General features: G+C 47.6%; 1 protein-coding gene across 1 annotated transcript; it reads right to left on the bottom strand.

Annotated features, from left to right (window-relative positions):
- Positions 1-241: 241 nt before the first annotated feature.
- On the bottom strand, positions 242-17,710 carry gigyf1a (GRB10 interacting GYF protein 1a). The gene is made up of 26 exons (XM_011606588.2): positions 17,430-17,710; positions 14,368-14,972; positions 14,224-14,287; positions 12,439-12,568; positions 12,246-12,341; positions 11,965-12,082; positions 11,414-11,522; positions 11,097-11,296; positions 10,593-10,819; positions 10,399-10,510; positions 10,067-10,255; positions 9,368-9,534; positions 9,129-9,294; positions 8,817-9,040; positions 8,390-8,493; positions 8,195-8,295; positions 8,045-8,118; positions 7,776-7,913; positions 7,467-7,682; positions 7,159-7,379; positions 6,917-7,074; positions 6,663-6,826; positions 6,447-6,491; positions 6,172-6,316; positions 2,406-5,472; positions 242-2,301 (listed from the first exon to the last, which is right to left on the bottom strand). The coding sequence occupies exons 3-25, from the start codon at positions 14,256-14,258 to the stop codon at positions 5,405-5,407; spliced, it is 3,207 nt and encodes a 1,068-aa protein (XP_011604890.1). The 5' UTR covers positions 14,259-14,287; positions 14,368-14,972; positions 17,430-17,710; the 3' UTR covers positions 242-2,301; positions 2,406-5,404.
- Between the last annotated feature and the right edge of the window lie 553 nt (positions 17,711-18,263).

Genomic DNA, 18,263 nt, shown 5'->3' with positions numbered 1-18,263 from the left:
GTGTGATATTGATATCGAATAAAAGTAGACATGTAATTGAGTATATTCAAGAGCAAATATGTAACTTGACGAAACTATTAACTTTAACCTCGTGTGTTCAAAATCTGAGCATAGAGCAAAATGTGTTTGTGAAAGTAAGGAGGTAGTGCGCATGCGCACAACCACAAAGCCCTTGCATGGTGGCAAACACACCAGTACACACACACACACACACAAACATGCAGAAGAAACCAAAGAATCGATGCTAAATGCCGTTTATTTAGTATTTATTTTGTTCTTCAAACAAAAGCAAAACTATTTACACATCTTTCTGTTGTTCTTTTCATTACAGGTTGCTGTTATTTTAACAACATTCTGGATTATTAAGCAAAGAGGAGCCGAGCTGACTGGGACAGAACAGCACACTAATCATATAGCAGGACTATCGGACCGAGACGGGACTTGTCAAACATCTGGGGCTTTTTGGTTCCACCTTTTCAATTTATCTGCTCATAAAAGCATAGTCATGCAGTAAAAGAAAAAAAATCCTACTTTTAGTTTCTCTAAGATGGACAACCAAGTTGCATCAAATAATACTTTTGCTTCTTCTTCTTTTTTTAATTAAAAAAATGTCATTCACGAGAGATAGCAAGTTTACACTTTTCATTCGTTACAATATTCCTTTAAGTAACCATTTAGCATCATATCAATTTAACAGTCCTGACATAAGGCTGCCTGCTGTAGCAATTTAATTAGCACTACAGCTATCGGGCCACCCAAACCTCTCCTAATCAACATGCACGAGTATTAAGCCAAAGATAAAGTTACAGATCTACTAAATTGCCATTTCACTTTAAAAACTGCAACATTTAGTCACCGAGGATGCACACAAATTGCTGACTAAAAGCACTAATCTCTGAAATCCAGTTAGTTCACGAACCTTTATTAAGATGCTCGATCTGCACCAGTTTTCTCTCAGGTAAACTGACCCATGGGTTGCTGATCTAATCAAAGGGTGACCAGGCCAGGAAATACGGGCTGGGTTCTGTCCCTGTTCTCAAAGTTAAAGGACAAGGCCGAAAAACCGGGTCGTGGAAATTGGAACCTGGAAACTAATACGGCAAGTATCAAGCAGTTTGCATAACATTTAATCCCCTGGAGTGTAAAAAAAAAAGTGCACCAAAAAGCCAAGATTCTTAACAAAACCCGAGATGAATCCAAGGGGTTTGGTTTTAGTCTCACCAAATTTGGTTCACCCCAAAGTATCGGGGGGGGGGGGGCGTATCTTAAAGCTAGTCCTGTTCATGTGGCACAATCAGCTCAGCTCCCACCAGTACAGACGTCAGCCATTTTTGTTAGCCTGCACCTTTAGCATTAATCTAAAACAGGAAATCCGAACAAATCCACTCGTTTTTAAGGAAACCAAAAGGGCAACAAAAGCCAACCACCAGAAAAGAAAATTAGAATTGGATAATCAAAGAAAACCTGCCGCTCTATTACGTAGCTAACAAGTCAATTTCGTGGTGGGGCACCCGTCGGCTTTAATCCAGAACTGTCCGTTCTGGTCGCAAACAAAACGGTTTTTTTTCTTACGAGGCGATTCAAATCCTTGGAGAACAATTTCAGTTAGCAGTTCGGTACGGAACTGTACATTTTTAAGGCATGTTGAACAGAGAAATAAAGGAAAACCCGCTATGAGGAAAACAAAAAAGGTTTACATTATTTACAAAGCTCAGCGTTTACTGATGAGCACTGATGCTTGCATCGGGGGGGGGGGGGGTCGATATCGACTTAGCCCTGTTTGCAGACGTAGAGCCGATCTGAGTATAAGCTGCTTTCGGTGGCGTGTATGTAGTGTGTCTGCAACTCCTTTGGACTTTAGAATGTATGCGTGTTGAGCCGTGTGTCTGCGGGTTATGTTTCAGTCTTTTTCTGTACAATTCGTTCAGTTCCTCCAGTTCAAGTTACAGGGATTTCCTGTGTAACTGGGCCACATCTGCCAAAAGCCGGCCGAGCTCCGCGCTGGGCGTCTCCCCATCCTTGGAGTTTGGGGCTCGGGCCGGGCGATGACACCTGAGCAGCTCGTGGCCCTTCGTCCTTTTCCGGACCTTCCGGCGTGGATGGGCTGTGCGGCCGGGTGAGCTGTAACTTTATCTGGCAACTGTCCAGCTGATAATGCCGACGGCCTGCCCAGTCTGAGGTCAACACAGTTTCTTAGGGTTCAAGCTCAGAAAGGGCATATTTAGGATCAACGGGCTCATGGGGTTGGCTGTCGATGAGATCCTCCTTGCAGAGGGCAGCAAATAAAGTACAGCCAGACTCCTGAGGGGGCAAAAAAAGGTCAAAATCATCACTCCACCGTCAAGACATTAGCTAGCTAAATCTATGGATTGACGCTACTGGTGAATGAAGCAAAGACGTCTTACCAACACCGAGGATTGTTAGTTTTTTGGATGAGTCACTGCGGCTCTCAACGCGGCCACATCAGGTGGCGATGCGGCAGCTCTACCAACCATCTTGATTCTCGCACCGTTCCTCTGAGATTCCCAGCTGCGACTTTACCAGTACCGGCCAGTCCCTTTAGCCCAACGTCCAATGCCTCAGTCCATCTCTATTTCCTGTCCTGATCACTTCAGGGGTACTGGAAAAGCGCAGGAATCCAGTCACTCGCCATTCAAAAAAAAAAAAAGAAAAAAAGAAAAAGTTCTCTTGAACATTTACTCTAGTCACTGTCAATTTTCCTTCATCCATTTGCGAATCTTTTTTTTCTTTACTTGGAAAGGTGATACAAAAATATGGTTATGTACAGGAGGAGGGAGAAGGCTTCGCTTCTCCAGTCTCTCAGTTCGGTTTGGGAATTTTTTTTTTTTTTTGCCGACTTCCGAGTCGGAGCCATCCTCCTGTTGAAAATTGTGCTCCCATCCCCAAAATGGTACCTCACAGCTTGAATGAACAAAAGTGCATAGGTGAGTGGGTGAGGGGCAGGGTGCGAGCGCTCAAGAGTGTCAGGGGGGAGGCTAGACGACCCCCCCAACCACCTCCCGCTCTCGGTTCTCTCGAGGGTTCTGCAGCCCTGCAACTCCGTTCTCCGCGAAAAAAAAAAAAACAGAGATCCCACTCGTTCGCTTGATCAAGTCCCAGGATCTACAAACGCGCGCGAGTCCGGCTCCAGGATCTCCTGTGTTTGCGACTCATCCTCGAACCGACATCTCTTGGTGTCCAATATGGCAGAAGCGCGCTTGCAGACCCCACCCGTCTCACGTGGGAACAAAAAAACAAAAAATAATAATCATAAAAATAAAAAAATAACTGCACCCACAAATATCCATGTGGCTTGTAAACAACCAAAGCTCCAGTATGGAATCGAAAGAGTCCTTTCTTTTAAATTCTTAGTCACTATTTGTACGACCAGAATTGTAGAGGCAGTGTGTTCAACTGTTTCCATCCCAGGATTTTTTTTTCTTCTTCTCCACTGTGTAAATAAAAAAATGTCCTTGCTCTTTGACTTTTTTTTTTTTTTTTTTTGTGTATTTTGCTTCCATTTTTGAAATCTTCTGAGGAAAAAAAATATCTGGTATCAGCATGGATTTCTTGTCTTTTTTTTGGAATACATTCAATATTTTCTTAAGAAATACACACACTTCACATGGCAATAATGAACCAAAACTGAAAAACAAAAAGAAAAAAAAAATAAACACACACAACAAAAATAGCAGCCCCAAGTGCTCATTCTCTTAGTCCAAATACTTTTTAAACTTTGTATATAATGTATATATTCATATATATTTTTCATTAAAAAAGAAAACTCGTCATTATCAAATTGCAACAATGAAGAAGTAACACAATATGCTAACATTTCATGCACCGCTCTGTGCACGTGCACATTAAGATGCTGTAATTGTTTTGTTTTTTTTCAGAGTCAGAAACTCGACACCTTTCATTCACAAGTTCGAGAGCTGACAAAAGGCAACGTGATCACACCCCAGGAAAACAGACTTGGATTAACCTTTTGATGGATCACCCCTAGACCGAACGAGAAATATATACGATATAAACAGGCATACTTTACACTCGCTGTGCTCAGCACTGACACGGGTCACACTCGCTCTAAAAAAAGAGTTAATGTCTCAATGGCCGTGCACCCTATCCGAGTTCTTAGGCACAAATGTGCAGTCTTACACACGCAGGAAGAAAAAAGAAAAAAAGAAAATAGCACAAAATGAGTACCTGTAATCTGAACTCATTTGTAGGAACAGTAAATGTACACACACACACACACACACTGATTCACGCACTCATGTCCCTCATGATTCGCTGTCTGCGAGTCCGCGAGGGGCCGCAGACGGCTCCCCACCTGGAGAAGCAAAGGGGAATTCACCTGGTGGTGAAGGATGCAAAGCTAACAATGAACAGACGCGTTTCCATGCCGATCTGGGGATGAGGAGCTGGTGAGAGGAAGGATGTGTTGTGCAATTGCCCTCTCTCTCTTATTAACTGTCAACAGATGCCTGCTTAAAGGGACGCACACACAACCACACACACACACACTAACCATGAAAATACAAAATTATAAACTGGGGGGGAGGAGGAAAAAAATAAAAAATGGCCTCTTGTGTCATACATCTTGGTAAGCAACGTAAGAAAAAATAAAACATTGTGCACTAGCATATTACTAACGCTCACATTCATACACATTCACAAAAATATTCACTTCTATATCTACCCCACCTGTTTAGATTTTTTTGTCTTTTTTTCTCATGAACTTTTTTTAGGCAAGTGCAAATCTTCAAGTTTGTTTTTTTTTTTTTAAATCCATTTTTTTCCCAATAGCTTTAACTTTTTTTTTATTTTATAGAAATGTAAAAAAAATGCTAAACAAGAGAAATATCAACAGTGTTTGTCTTTTGAGAAAGGATTTGCTCTCTGATAAGGTTTCAACTGAAGGTCCCCCGACCGTCCTCACACACATGCACGCACACACACACTCACACACAATGCCCCCCTCCCCCGACCGATTCTCCCGTTCCAGTTTCCGTGGGCAAGCACTCAGACACACGCAAACTATTCAAATCCTGTCTCAATAAAGTGCATTAGTTCAGTGTAAGGTGCTTAATCTTTTGAGTGCCAGAGGATACCCATCTTCCTTTAAACTCACCCCAACTCAGTCCACTCTCCCCAGCTCAAGTGATAAACTGGTGCAGCAGGGAGCCCTTTTTTTCATGCCGCAGGGAAGGAAAGAGTGGGAGGTGGAGAATTGGGTACTTCCACCCTGCGCCACCCTCCCAGTCGTCCCGCTCCGCTCCTGCCCGCTCACCCACCCACCCGCCCCCCTACGGTTCCCCTAGCAGTGCACATTCGTCATCAGGTTTTGTCTGATTAAAAGACAGAAGGCCTCAGGTAGCTATTGCTGCTGCGCTGCGTCACATCAGTAATCCTCCACCATCTCCATCTCGTTCAGGCTCAGACAGTCGCCCACGTTGTGGAATGAGTACCCTGTGGGGGGGGGGGGGGGGTGGAGGAACGACACATAGGAAGAAGAGAATGAATAGAGGAGTGAGAGGAGCCTTTGGAGGCTGAGCTATTGTGTGAAAGAGGACATAATTCAGGAAAAGCTGTCAATTTAGGCCAGGTTTGACCTTCTTTACAAATGTGACTTGTCACAGACTTGTTTTATTCACCATTATCTACCTCATCATTTTTGAATTGTCCCATCTCATTTCATGCACCAACTGTCTAAGAGGTGTCAAACGTAGAGTTTTCCCACGTGAGGGTAAAAACTGGCTCGTGAGACAAATACCAAACGTATTCCCTGCAGTTTCTTATCTAGCCACCAGATGGCGCACTTTCTATAAAAAGTGGAACCCTTATCATGCATGTCTGTCTAAAAGTACAACACAGACAGGGAAATGTATGTACATTACAAATGATTTCTAGTTCATGGGTCAAGCTGTTGTGATCATTGTGGGAAATTATTGTATCTTTATCACATTTATAAAGCCATCCGTTATATTTTTCCAGTAAATAAACAGTTTCTTCTCTCAGAAAACTGCACCTCTTCTTATTTATTATATGTAACTGTAACCTGATACTGTGTGCAGCTGTTGTATTCCTTACAAGGTTATGCTATAAACAGCTGGCCACATTTATACAGGCCCACAAGTCAACAATTAAACACTGGCGAGGTGCACATACCTAAAATGCTGGGGTCAGAGTGCAGCATCAAGGGCTGTTTCTTCTTCATCTTCCCCCCCTGGTTTTCGTAGTTACTAGCCTTGCCCATGTGGTTGGCGTGAAACATGGACTGCAGGGTGCTTGGATTCATACCTCGCATTGAGTCCTGGAGATGAAAGCATTGAGAGAAAAGCAAAAGATCAGAGAAATGCCTGGACAGTCAGAGAGGAGGAGAAGGAAATTCTTTTTTTAAAATCCGTCATCACCACAATCGCTGCATAAATATCTGGATGTACCTGCAGAGGGAAGTTCATGTTCAATCCGGCCACTTCCTTTGATAACTAGGAGAAGGAAGATGTAAGACAAACTGAATGATGACTACAATGAACTCACTCCTGATCTATTTATAGCAAAAGCATGATTAATAATAATATATATATAATATAATAAAGTTTTATTTGGATTTAAATGCCTAACGTATGCTGCAAGTACCTCAACAAACTCAGGCCTACCTGCTGCTGCTGTCTCTGTTGGTTGGCTTTCTGTTTGGCACGTCGCTCCAGAAACTGTTTGGCGAACTCTTTGGCTTCCACTGTGTCCCCTAAGTAGGACCGGATAAAGTCCAGAACTGCATAGGGAGACTCCACCTCCTTCAGGTAGGCCACAATTGTAGCAACTTTCCGAAGGAGGGGCACGAGAAAAGGTCAGCGGTATGAAACGAGGCATCGCTGGGCGTGATGTCAACGCCTCACTGGAAGCAGCCTACCATCCAGAGAGGAGGAGGAGTTGTTGGCAGAGGTGTTGAGCGTATGCAGCATCTGTTCACACCAGGTGGTGAAGCCGTCCTGAGGCTTCATGCCCTGCAGCAGCTTCAGCAGCTTCTCCTCCTCGTCCGTCCGCTTACGCCTCATCATGTACTGTTCGCTGTAGAGTAAACAGGGTTCGGTTGATATTTACTTTTTGTTTTTTTAAAAAAGGAAACCAAACGCAATGACCTGGCATTCGTACCTCAGAGAGGGGCTGCTACGGCTGTTCTTCAAGCCCATGTTGTTGTTGGCGTTGCCACGGAGGCTTGCCTGGTTCTTCACAGCCTCGTCCCACATGCCGATGCTGCTGGAGGAGCCTCCGCCGACTCCTTTCCCATCCATGCCACCAGGCCCGGCCCACATGCCGACACCATCGCTCCACTGGCTCCCCAGAGAGGAACTCCCCATCGACAAGCCCGAGTGCTGGAGGGGGAAAAAAGAGGGGGAATCTACGTGACGTGTGGGTTTGTGTGGTCGTGGCCGCTGACGTGGTTGAGGAGGGCAACTCACGCGGTCCCGCTGCTGCTGGGCTCTCTGCTGCTGCTGCTGCTTCAGGAGCCTTTCGGCTTCCTGCTGCATTTCCAGCAGAGCCAGTGCCGGCGGCTTTCCCGTTTTGGTGAGCCCGGAGGAGGGAGCCCCGGACCAGCCTGAGCTCCCCGCCCCAGGACCCTGCTGCTGGGGTGCCTGCTGCAGCAACTTTATGATCAGTTCCTGCTGCTGACGACACTAGGGGAGCCACGGCAAAGCGTTAGCGTTATTGTCATCATTTGTTTTTTTGAGCTTCAAAACAAACGGGGGAAATACGTGGCTCTTTCCTACCTGCTTGCGTCTGAAGAGCTCTTCCTCCTCTCTCCTTTTCTGCTCTTCCTGCTGCCTCCTCTTCTCCTCCCTCCTCTTACGTTGCTCCTCTTCCTCGCGCTTCGCCCTGAGTTCAGCATCTCGCCTGTCTTGCTGGAGCTGAGGTGCGCACGGCAGGTGGGGGGAGGGGGAATCAATCTAGTCTCAATGCTACAATCCAATCGCTGCATTTGAGGCAGCTAAAAATGATGCTTACGTTTATTTACCATAGACACGAGCACCGTACTCACCTTTTGAAGCTGTTCCATAGTTGGACCCTGAGTAGAAGGATTCATTGTTATATCCCAAAGACTGGCTTCACCGCCTGCAAGGGAACACCACCGGGGCGTTACACAACACTCGGACACTGATAACGTACGCCGTGGCGGTCTCTGACGCACCTGACGACTGTGAAGCTGAGGTATGCATGTCCCACATGGACCCTGTATCTGGCACTGACATCGACCTATTCATCGAAGGCATCATACCCGACTCACTGCACCTTTACCGCAGGGAAAGAGGCAAAAACGGGCATTTAAGAGCCGGGTTTAAATGGAAAAATGAGATTGCAATTAATGCGCGTGCTGTAGCTCTACCTGTTGATGAGCTGAAATATCTGCTGTTGCTGGAGCTGCTGATAAAGAGCTGCGGCTGCTGCCAGCTCCTGCTGTTTTTTCAGGCGCTCCTGGTCCAGGTTACCCTGAAACAAAGAGTTGCAGGCATTCAAATTTCGCCCGTGCTTTGTAACAGGTCAGACACTGTCTTTGGTAAGATAGATTTAAGAAAAACACAGACATTTGCATTTATTCTACAGCAGAGATGCTACAATAGACAAATAAATAGTGGATTAGCATTAGCAGCTGCTCCATTGTTAAAATAGAATCTGCCTCACTTTTCAAATATCAACTGTTACATCAATAACATTTAAAATAAAACATTTTCTATAACCTGTCTGACCTATTTATACAGCTTTTATCCCCCCCCCAACACACACACACACACACAGGCCGAGCTCTGACTCACAGTCCCAGAGGGCCCCCGGGTGGACTGCGGGCGCTGCGTTGGTGGTGGCTGCCTCACCAGCAGGGGTGGCGGAGAGGGCCCCGGGGCGAAGGGCACGCGGCCCCACATCTTGATGACGTCGCCCAGGGGTTGGAAGCCCTCATCGCAGCCACGCTTCACCAGCAGGGTCATGGTGAAGTAGCCGGCCTGGAACCACTCGCACATCTCCACTGTGGTGAAGGGACCTGGGGCACCATCAGACGGGGATTATTTAGTTGCTCGGGTAACGTGAACGTCTCCAGCTACGTAATAAAGGCCGTCGTGTGAGATTACCCTGGATTTCTCCCTGTGGGTCCTTGTAAAACCATTTCATGGCAGCCTCGTGCGACAGCGGCAGGGCAGCTGCCGTGTTCCTGCTCTCCTGCTGCTGCAGCGCCTGGGTGAAGCACTCCTCCTCCAAAGAGGTGTCCTGCAGTGACGCCACCATCTTCTCTGCCTCCTACGTGCAATTATAACACATATTATCCAAGAACTCATTTCTGATCCTCCCCACGCCTCAACGCTGTTCCTACCTGCTGCAGGTGCTTCATGCCCTCGTCGTCCTCGGTGTCTCCCCCAGACGGGAGGAGGAGAGGGACGACGGAGGAAGGGGGTGGAGGTGGCAAACTGGCGGAGGGAGTGGAAGTAGTAGCTGGGCTGGGACTCGTTTGGGCCTTTGAGCAGCCTCCAGAACCCCCATCTTTAAAAAAAAATCAAATCAAAAACAGATTAAACAAATCCCAACGATTTTGGTTTTCTCTTAAGATTATTTTGTTAGATCCCCTGACTGGCTTAATCAGCCAGCACAGTCAGTAAACAAGATATTATATGACTGGAGCTAAACACATATTGTGTCAGACCAAAATATCCAAACAGATGAGTTTCTCGGCGTCCGGAGACTTGGACAGATGAGCCATGTGGAAGCTCTGAAGACCGTTTCATAATCTCAGGTTTTAAATTAAAAAAGGAAGGTAAAAGGAGGGATATTTATATGAATGCATAAACATACTGAGCTCAAAGGTGGAAGATTAGCCAACTCTGCACACAAGGTTCAGAAAGGAAGGAAATCCCTTCATCCTACACGACAATATTTCAATATTTAACGCAAAATAAGACTGCAAGTTCGGAGGAATTCCACAAAACGAAAACTGGAAGAACAGAATTCAGGCAACACGAAACAGACTTTGAAGGGTCCTACTTTTGTACCACACATGTCCAGGAACGAGGGATACCTTCACTGGGTGCGCTGCTGGCTTGGACAGGGAGGCTGTTGTTCTTCTGGGAGTTTTCCAGGGCTAGAGCAGCCTTGATGGGTCGGGGCTCCATCAGCGGAGGGGTGCTGTGGACTGGAGGTGAAGGGGACGAGGATGCTGGCTTCGTCTCGCCGTCCCCGGTGGCGGGAGCAGCGGCTTCTTTGTTCTCTGTCAGAAGAAGGTTTAAAGAATGAAGTCCGACAAGAAGTATACAAAAGTTCCTTTGGGCCGAAACGAACACTTCAGGATAAAAAGCTCTTTCTTTACACTTTTCCATTAAATTACTGGAAATTCGAAGACATTCTGCTCACCCTTGTCTTTATCTCCTTCTGCACTGCTCCTCTCTTCAGCGATCTCCTCCTCTTCCTCTTCTATCCCCTTAAACTCCAACTCCTCCTCCAGGATTGTCTCTTTGCCGCCCTTCTGTTAAAAACAAGGAATTAAAGCGCTCGTGCGCGCTCCCGAAGCCCGATGACACCCAAAGTTGATGGCCACATTGACGCACCTTCATAGGCATGAAAGCACCAGTTGAGTCAAAAGTGCCCATCTCGCCGTCTTCCTCGTCGGTGCACCACTCCGGCAGGCCGTCCCTTTCGTCCTCTAGTCCATCGCTGCCTGCGCGTCGCCGCCCGCCGCCGTGACCTTCAGAGTCCCGGAAGTCAAAGTCGAACTTCCTGCGGCGGCTCTCACCTGGACCAGCATGGTCTCGCCAGCCTGCTGAGCGAGGACCATCTGACAAGGAAGAAGACCACCATGTTTAGACAATAGTAGCAGCACTACACGTCACCACATAAAGACCTGCAGCTCCCACAGTCGGAGCTGGTTTCTAACGACATTAAGGACAGATCACTGTTGGTTCACATTCTGCTCAAAGTCAAACATTAGCTACAGGTGACTCACAGCCTTGCTCCCCTGATTCAAAATAAATCTGGAGCTGTACGCAAGACTTAGTTTAAATCATCCTTGTTCCCCAAATAACCTGCTGCAGACACAAAAGCTACCGTCGTACCGTCCCTGCGGGGTCCAGAGAGTCTCCAGCTGTTGCCCGACTCCCCGTCGTCCTCGTCCTGCTCCTCTCGGAGGGTGCGCCAGTTGTCGCTGTCAGCCCTTGTGTAGTCCTTTCTCCCTGGAACGACAGGACCGGCGGACTCCTCGAAGCCGGGGCGCCCTACCTCCCGCCGTAGTGGCTTCTCGAAACGACGCTCGCCCCTGGGGGGAAGGAGGGATAATGCTTCAGATCCAACAAGAATGTTAGACCCAAATATAGTTCCAGCAGTGAAGCAGTTTCAATACTTTACTTCAGCTAGGATGCTGGGGCTTACTTACCGGTCATCCCAGCTCTGGCTGCGATGTATCTCTCGCACACTGCGGCCAAAACCCCCCTCTGCCTCCTCAATACTTCTTTGGTAGAATCCACCTTCGCCACGACCCCGTCCTTTTACAGAGACAGAAGCTTTGTGTGTTAACTATTAATAAGAAACATTGAAATGCCAGCAAAGCTCATCACAATTAGAGCACGTCTGCTACTGATCTTTAACTGGTCTGTATCCCCTTTAAAGTGGTCGCAACAGTTTCCTCAGTGGACTGCCTCTGTTTACACTGGCCGTATTCTTTAAGGGTGTGTGCGCAAGGTAAATTCAGCAGAGCCACTGGTTTAAGGCAGGTGTGGCCAAACAAAAGGAGGGTTACTTGAACAGGCCAAGAGGAAGTGTGCTGAATCAAGATGCAGGGAAACAGGGGGAATAAACACTCGAGCAGCTGGCCTGGATAACCTCTGCTGCCTTTAGCCATAACATCCATTGTATTATCAGCTAAGTGTTCTGGCCAGAGTTTGTCGTGTTAGCTTTAGCACAAGTGTCTCAGTCGGCGTGTCTTACCTCGACCGCCTCGTGTGGCCCCTCTTCCTCTAGCCACGCCGGCGGGCGCAGCCCCGCCCACTCCCTTTCCCATGAGCCTCAGCACCGCCGCGCTGTTCACAGACATAGAGAAATTCCTCTGGAGAGCAAAGGTAGAGAATGGAGAGCGCAAAAGGGCAGGAATGTGAGGAACGCGTTTTGTTAACAGACAGAACGTGTTTTTGGAACACAGGTCCTGTCCTGCGCGGGTGAAACGCGCATGCAGGTATCCTGATGCCCCGGAGAACGTGTTCTCGACAGACCTGCTCTTCCTCGGTGAGAGGCACGAGTGCCAGTGGCTGCATGGGCTCATCTTGCAGAATAGCAGCAAACTCCTTATCCTGCATGTCCTCTGGGACCTAAATATAGACGAGGGAAAGAGTCAGAAGAGAAGAGTTAGAAGAGAAGTTTGGTGGGTCAACTTTCTGATCCTTTCGGAAGGCTCGTCAGTCTTACCTTGTTGTCTTTGATATAAAGTGCTAACATCTCCTCTCGGCCGTAGCGGTACTCGGCCAGCTTGTACTTTGGCATGGCGGGGGAAGGAGGGGGGGACGTCACACTCCCCCCACTGGACAGTGCACGGAGCCTGGACGAAGACGAGAGCGTGTGGGAAACGTTCAGCGGTGTGCAGCTTAAACAATTCTCAAATCCGCAGCAAATTAAAAGGCGACTTACAGAGAACCGACGAGGAATTTTTGAACGATATACACTCTTGGAAACAAATTAGGACCCTTCCTGTGATTCTGAAAACGTCACATCTACCCGTCTGGTGGCACGGCACCCCCAAATGCTTCTGCGCTCTGGGTAAGCGATACGGACACAAAGCTCCGCGATCTCAAGATTTCGGTTTAAAAAGCCATTACCGCCAGGCTGGATTCCAAGGCCCGCTCCAACAATGGCTCTATTCACATGCTCAACAAAGTGTGTCATTGACTCGCGGCCCCACATCAAAACCATATGCAGCTCAGACGTGGAGAGGTGGGAGCGCGACGCGAGAGGTATGGGAGCGCCGCGTTGGTGAGCTGCTCGTGGCGCATCAAAGAGGGTAAAAATAAATAGAGCAGCGACTAATATGCATAACAAGGAGCACGGTGGAGTCGCGCCAGTGGGAGGGATACAAAGAAATAGCTTTGTAATACGGTATCCGTCTTGGCAAAACGTTCCCTCCTTAATAGGCCAGGGGATGAAATCTCAAATATTTTCCAGAGGTAGTAATAATCCTTTGTGATCGCGTCGCAGAGCAAACCCCGGCCCTGACGCCTGCCGCAGGAACAAATAAAGGGCGGGAGCTTTCAGGAGGCCTGGACGTGACACGGGCACGGGGACGCAAAGAGGAAAGCAGCTGCGGTTGTGGAAAAACGGAAAAATTCGGAGAGCCTGGCGTCCCACCAAGAATGCACACAGCAGTCACAGGCCATTAGAGGGGGAGTACTCCCAAACTGGAGACTTACACCCCCCCCTAAACTGTAACAAAAACATGCTCTGACAAGGTACCAGTGGAACAATACCTTCTGGACGACTCTCCTTCCATTTACAATACATTCCTCTGTGGAACCAAGGCGTTTTAGGCACAGGCTCAATGTTTACCGAGGACTATTTACACTATATAATACTTTAGACGTGATGATCCGACCCTTAAGAGTGCATCGACTCCCTTCCTCTTTATTTCCATCCCCCCGCCCACCTCTCCTCCACAACCACACAGAAATACCCCTATATGAGCCTGGTCCTGCTCAAGGTTTCTTCCTGTTCAAGGGCTTCCATTGTCACCATTGCTCATTTGAGGACTCAAGCTCTGAAGCTTGTTTCACGCTGGCCAGGAAACCCATTTTAACATGCGTCCTATTGACATTTAAGGACAATGCGAACAGGGGAAGAAATGGCATTTAGACCCGATTCTGTATCGACGCGACCCGGCCGACCCGGGTGCACCTGCGGCCGAGTGTCATCGAATCGTGCTTGGGGTTAAGGAACAAACCAGCCAGCAACGGAGCAGAAGACATCCATAACCATTTCCGGTGCGCTTCTTACAAAATTATCCACGTCATTACGCAGACATGCTACATTAGATAGCATTAGCATCCCAATCCTCGGGGATCCGCTTGCTGTGTAAACATCACCAAATTCAACTGGGTACACCCAACAACAATGACATTCATTTTGTTCCCTCTTCACCACCATACAGAACATTTGATAATCCTATAACAATAATAATAGAGACAGAAAAACCTGAGAAATTACCATTCTGGGCCGAAGTTAAGAGTCTCAGCAGTCATATTCCTCACGTCCACACGGAACTGAGTATCTACGCGGAGATAAACAGAAACACGTCAACATAAAAAAGAGAAAACTGCGCTAAAAAGTGGGAAAAAAGAACCACCTTACCCTGTCCAGGTGATCGGAGCAGGCTGGACTGGGCCTAAAGCTGGCTTGGATTTAGTTAGGCTTAGGTGACTAGAAGGCTGAGTGGTGCTTAAGCTGTGGTCGCGGAGCTCCCCAAACACACAGATGAGAAGAGAATAGCTGCCAGTTTCAGGTGTTTGAGGATTACCAGGTTATCAGGTCCTAACCGAGCCAATAATCGGAGAATGGAAGCTCCTGCTACTCACAGCCGCGGGAAAGGAAAAAAAGGTCGTTCAACGTAAAAAAAGAAACAAAAAAAAACGTCGGGAATCAACGGTGGAAAGTAAAACTCTCGCTAGTGACGTTTCTCTTTTTTCTTTTTTTAAACAGCAGTTAGATCTCACATTAGGGATAAAAATAGGAGCCGATTTGTCAAAACAACAAAAAAAAAAAAGGTAACTGGGGAACAAAACAACAGCCAATGAAAAACAGGCTGCTGGAACAGCTGCCAAGAGCAGATGCGACTCGTCCTCCTCTGTCTCTTCTCCCTCTCGCTTCTCCGTGTTCCTCTTCCCCCGGCTGAAATGTGGACTGGCGGAGACACTTCAGGTGACTCCTTGATTTGCGAGCCTCCTCCTGTCACACGCCTGGGGGGGGGGGGGGTGGGGGGGAGAGAGCAGAGGACTTGTTAGGAAAGACAGAAAATGAGGTTTGGTCCGATCCATGTCCAGCACGCTGCATCCGCGGGATGCGAGATGCTCAAGGTCCTACTAGGCTGAGAAAATGTCCCGAAATTTCCGAGTCGGGGTTGAATATCAAACACCGGAGTCCGTTATTTCCACGGCAACAATGACCAGCTCCCGTGGACGCCACTGCACACTCATATCATTGTATAGAGGCCCTGTCTGACCGTAAAAAAAGGACAGCACGGACCAAACAAACAGGATTTGATGGGATGCTTTGGAATCTGGAACATAGCGACTTACAGTTTACGCTGTTTTTAGTCACCCTGGGTGCACGCGCTTCAAGTGCACCTGAAGAATTGCCTCCATTTTGACCAAAACAATGAGTAAAACATCAATTTAAACGTCAGTGTTCGGCGGCCTGCTGTGAGTCATGAATCTATAGACGCCTCTTCCTGTGATATCGCCGCATCGGCTGCTTGAGACGACGCAGCTGGCTGCTGAGATGTCGTAGCAACTAAGCCCATTTCCAGGCCCTTGAATCTCCATATTTAGTGCATCTGCCATGAACTCAAAGTCTGAGACTTGGAGAGTCGGCACGCCATCACCTCCTGACCCTCACCTGCGTCGCTCTGGCGGCCATCTGCCTGGATAACAACCAGCGACCTTTTTAAATTCTATATGAGGCTTTAGTGTTCACCTACAGGTAGTAAATGAGTAACTCCACAAGTCTATATGGCACCGTTACATCATTTTAACCAAGTGTAAGCCCACTGGAGCTCGGACTTGGAAGGAAAAAAAGATCCTCCGCTGATCTTTCAGGTTCGACCACGACGATTTCTTGGCGGACGGCGCTGTGAAGAGTCAGAAAAGCTCGGCCAGCAACCGCGGTATGCTTGTAATAGGAGCGTTAGCGACGGGGTGGTTGCACCGACAGACGTTCAGTCTCTGGGGGATAATAACAGTCCTCATTATGTTTGCATGTTTACATGCAAATTGTGGCAAAAACGCACGCTTGCACAGCTCCAAGACGACTTCCAGTCGGGGTTATGCCGCTCATGATGTGCACGTACGCCTGGCCATCCAAGTGAAGCCAGAGAGGACGGCTATTAGCACTCCAGTAGACTTCTCTTGGTTTAAAACTGGGAATTTCTTACTTGCTCAAGTACAGACTAGAGAATTCTTATGGAATCTTCCTCTTTTTTGACAGTACAAGGAGCTTCAAAGCTAACTACGGGGTGCATCCTCTCAAAGTATCGGCGCAGAGAAAGTTTGCATGATTGAATTGAAGCAGAATCCTCGGAACAAGCTTGTTACTGATACAAATACCCCAAAACTCAGTGCCATCACCCAGATGTGGCATCCCAATAGGCACGGGAGTATTCCACCCATTTGATCAAGTCTATAAACCTGGACATACAATCTGAAGGGCTACATGGATCCGTGCACGACCGAATTAGAAAGAAAAGCTGCTGAAAAGGTTGAAATGTTGCAACTAAACTGTTGGAACTAAAAATCACGCCGAGCAGCTCGTTAATTAGCTGACTTTCAATAATCGCACCTTGGAAACGGTCCACGGGATAATTTTTTGAAAAAAGGCAGCGAAATCAAAGCGTGAGGAGGAAAAATCTGAAATTTGGAGGGAGTGCACGAAGTCTTTCTTACAAACTTTGAACTGGGCAACCAGGCGCAAGGTCACACACAAACACCGTTTCCTTCCATTCCTGCAACGCTGGAATTGTTGCAAATTACGGCGCATCTAAATGTGGCCTATTCAAATTCAGACAATGGAAACGAAGCTGTGCAACCCGGAAATATACATCCAACCATATATATCTCTTTTAACTTGCACTGATCAACGCCGGATTGTTTGTGTGCTAAATGGGGGCTAGCGTTCACGGGAAATAGATCCAGGGTGATATTAGCCGCTTGCGTTAGCGTACACACAGCTACATTACTGCCCGTCGGTTGGGCTTGTTATCGAATAAAATGGAATGATAACCACCGCAGAATTTTCCTCGCAATAATCATAGTTGCATAACAAGACTTTGGTTAGCTCGCTCGCCTTCGCTAAGGTATGTGCAGCGAGAGCAGGCCTAGCTAGTCGGCTCAAATGACACCCGATATGATGGCGGAGGGGGGCGGAGTGTTACAATCCGACTCCCCCGGCCTGCTTCGCTAATGTGCGGGGCGACCACCTCCGCTCCGCCGTCGAGCTAGCGCTAGCATGCCGCGGTCGCAGCAAACACGCACACAACCGACTCCAACAATAAATTCCCTTTGAAAAGAACCCGACACACGCTCCATTCCAGCGGGCCTTCACCCCCGAACCCTTCCCCGCTGCACGAGCCGAGGTTAGCGCGCTAGCCTCGCGTTAGCCAGCCTGCTAAAAGAAAGCTGCAAAGAGGAACCATGACTTACCTTTCACTGTTTCGAGCTACTGGACTGCTCGTCTGCACGGCGCCTCTACAGCCAATATATCGCATGCATTGGTCTCTTTAAACACTGTAAACGTACTCATTCGACAGAATCGTACTCGAGAAAGTCGCGCTCTGCGTTTTATTTGTTTTCCCTCGCCTCCAACGGTCGCAGTTGCGTATCAGTATGTGTCTACTGGCTCCTGATCGCTGCTCTTGTTGTTTGTGTTTCGGAAACATGGCCGTCCGTGCGACACCACGTGACTGGACACTGACAAGCGGCGGACCAATGTCGGTGCTGGGCAAACACACCCCTATTTACCAGGCTGGATGCTGGTGTGTGCCGCACTTAGATGCAAAAGTTGTTTTTTTTATTTTTTTAAAATCTGAATTGAAATCGGAAACGCGCGAGGCTCGTTTGATTTTCTGGAGAAAAAAAAAAGTAGCCCGTCGCGTCGCGGCAAAGTTAGGGAATGATCTGGAAGTTGCAGCCGCACTGATAGTGCGGGTTATTGATTGGCATTATCGTGATTTATTTATTCAGGGTTTTTTTTTATGAAGACGAATTGAAAAGAGGAGCAGAACATGTGGCCGGAAAGACGCATTGATCGATGGACGGCAGAGGGCGCTGTTGCCCAACAGAGCCTCCATAAAGTCGTGCAGATGTACGTGTGCATCCGTGCACGAAATGGTTTTTGTGGCTCATGAAATATACATCGCCTGCATGTATCACGTCTACAATACAATATATATTTTGTTATTTTACAATCTGAAAGCCTTTGTAAATGCTCTGAAATTAAATCCTTTAACTTAGAAATGTGTTGTACCTCATTACAAC

Source organism: Takifugu rubripes, chromosome 8, assembly GCF_901000725.2.
Source record: "Takifugu rubripes chromosome 8, fTakRub1.2, whole genome shotgun sequence".
Classification (NCBI taxonomy): Eukaryota; Metazoa; Chordata; class Actinopteri; order Tetraodontiformes; family Tetraodontidae; genus Takifugu; species Takifugu rubripes.
Note: the sequence above shows the minus strand (reverse complement) of the source record. Positions and strands in the feature narration are given on the sequence as shown.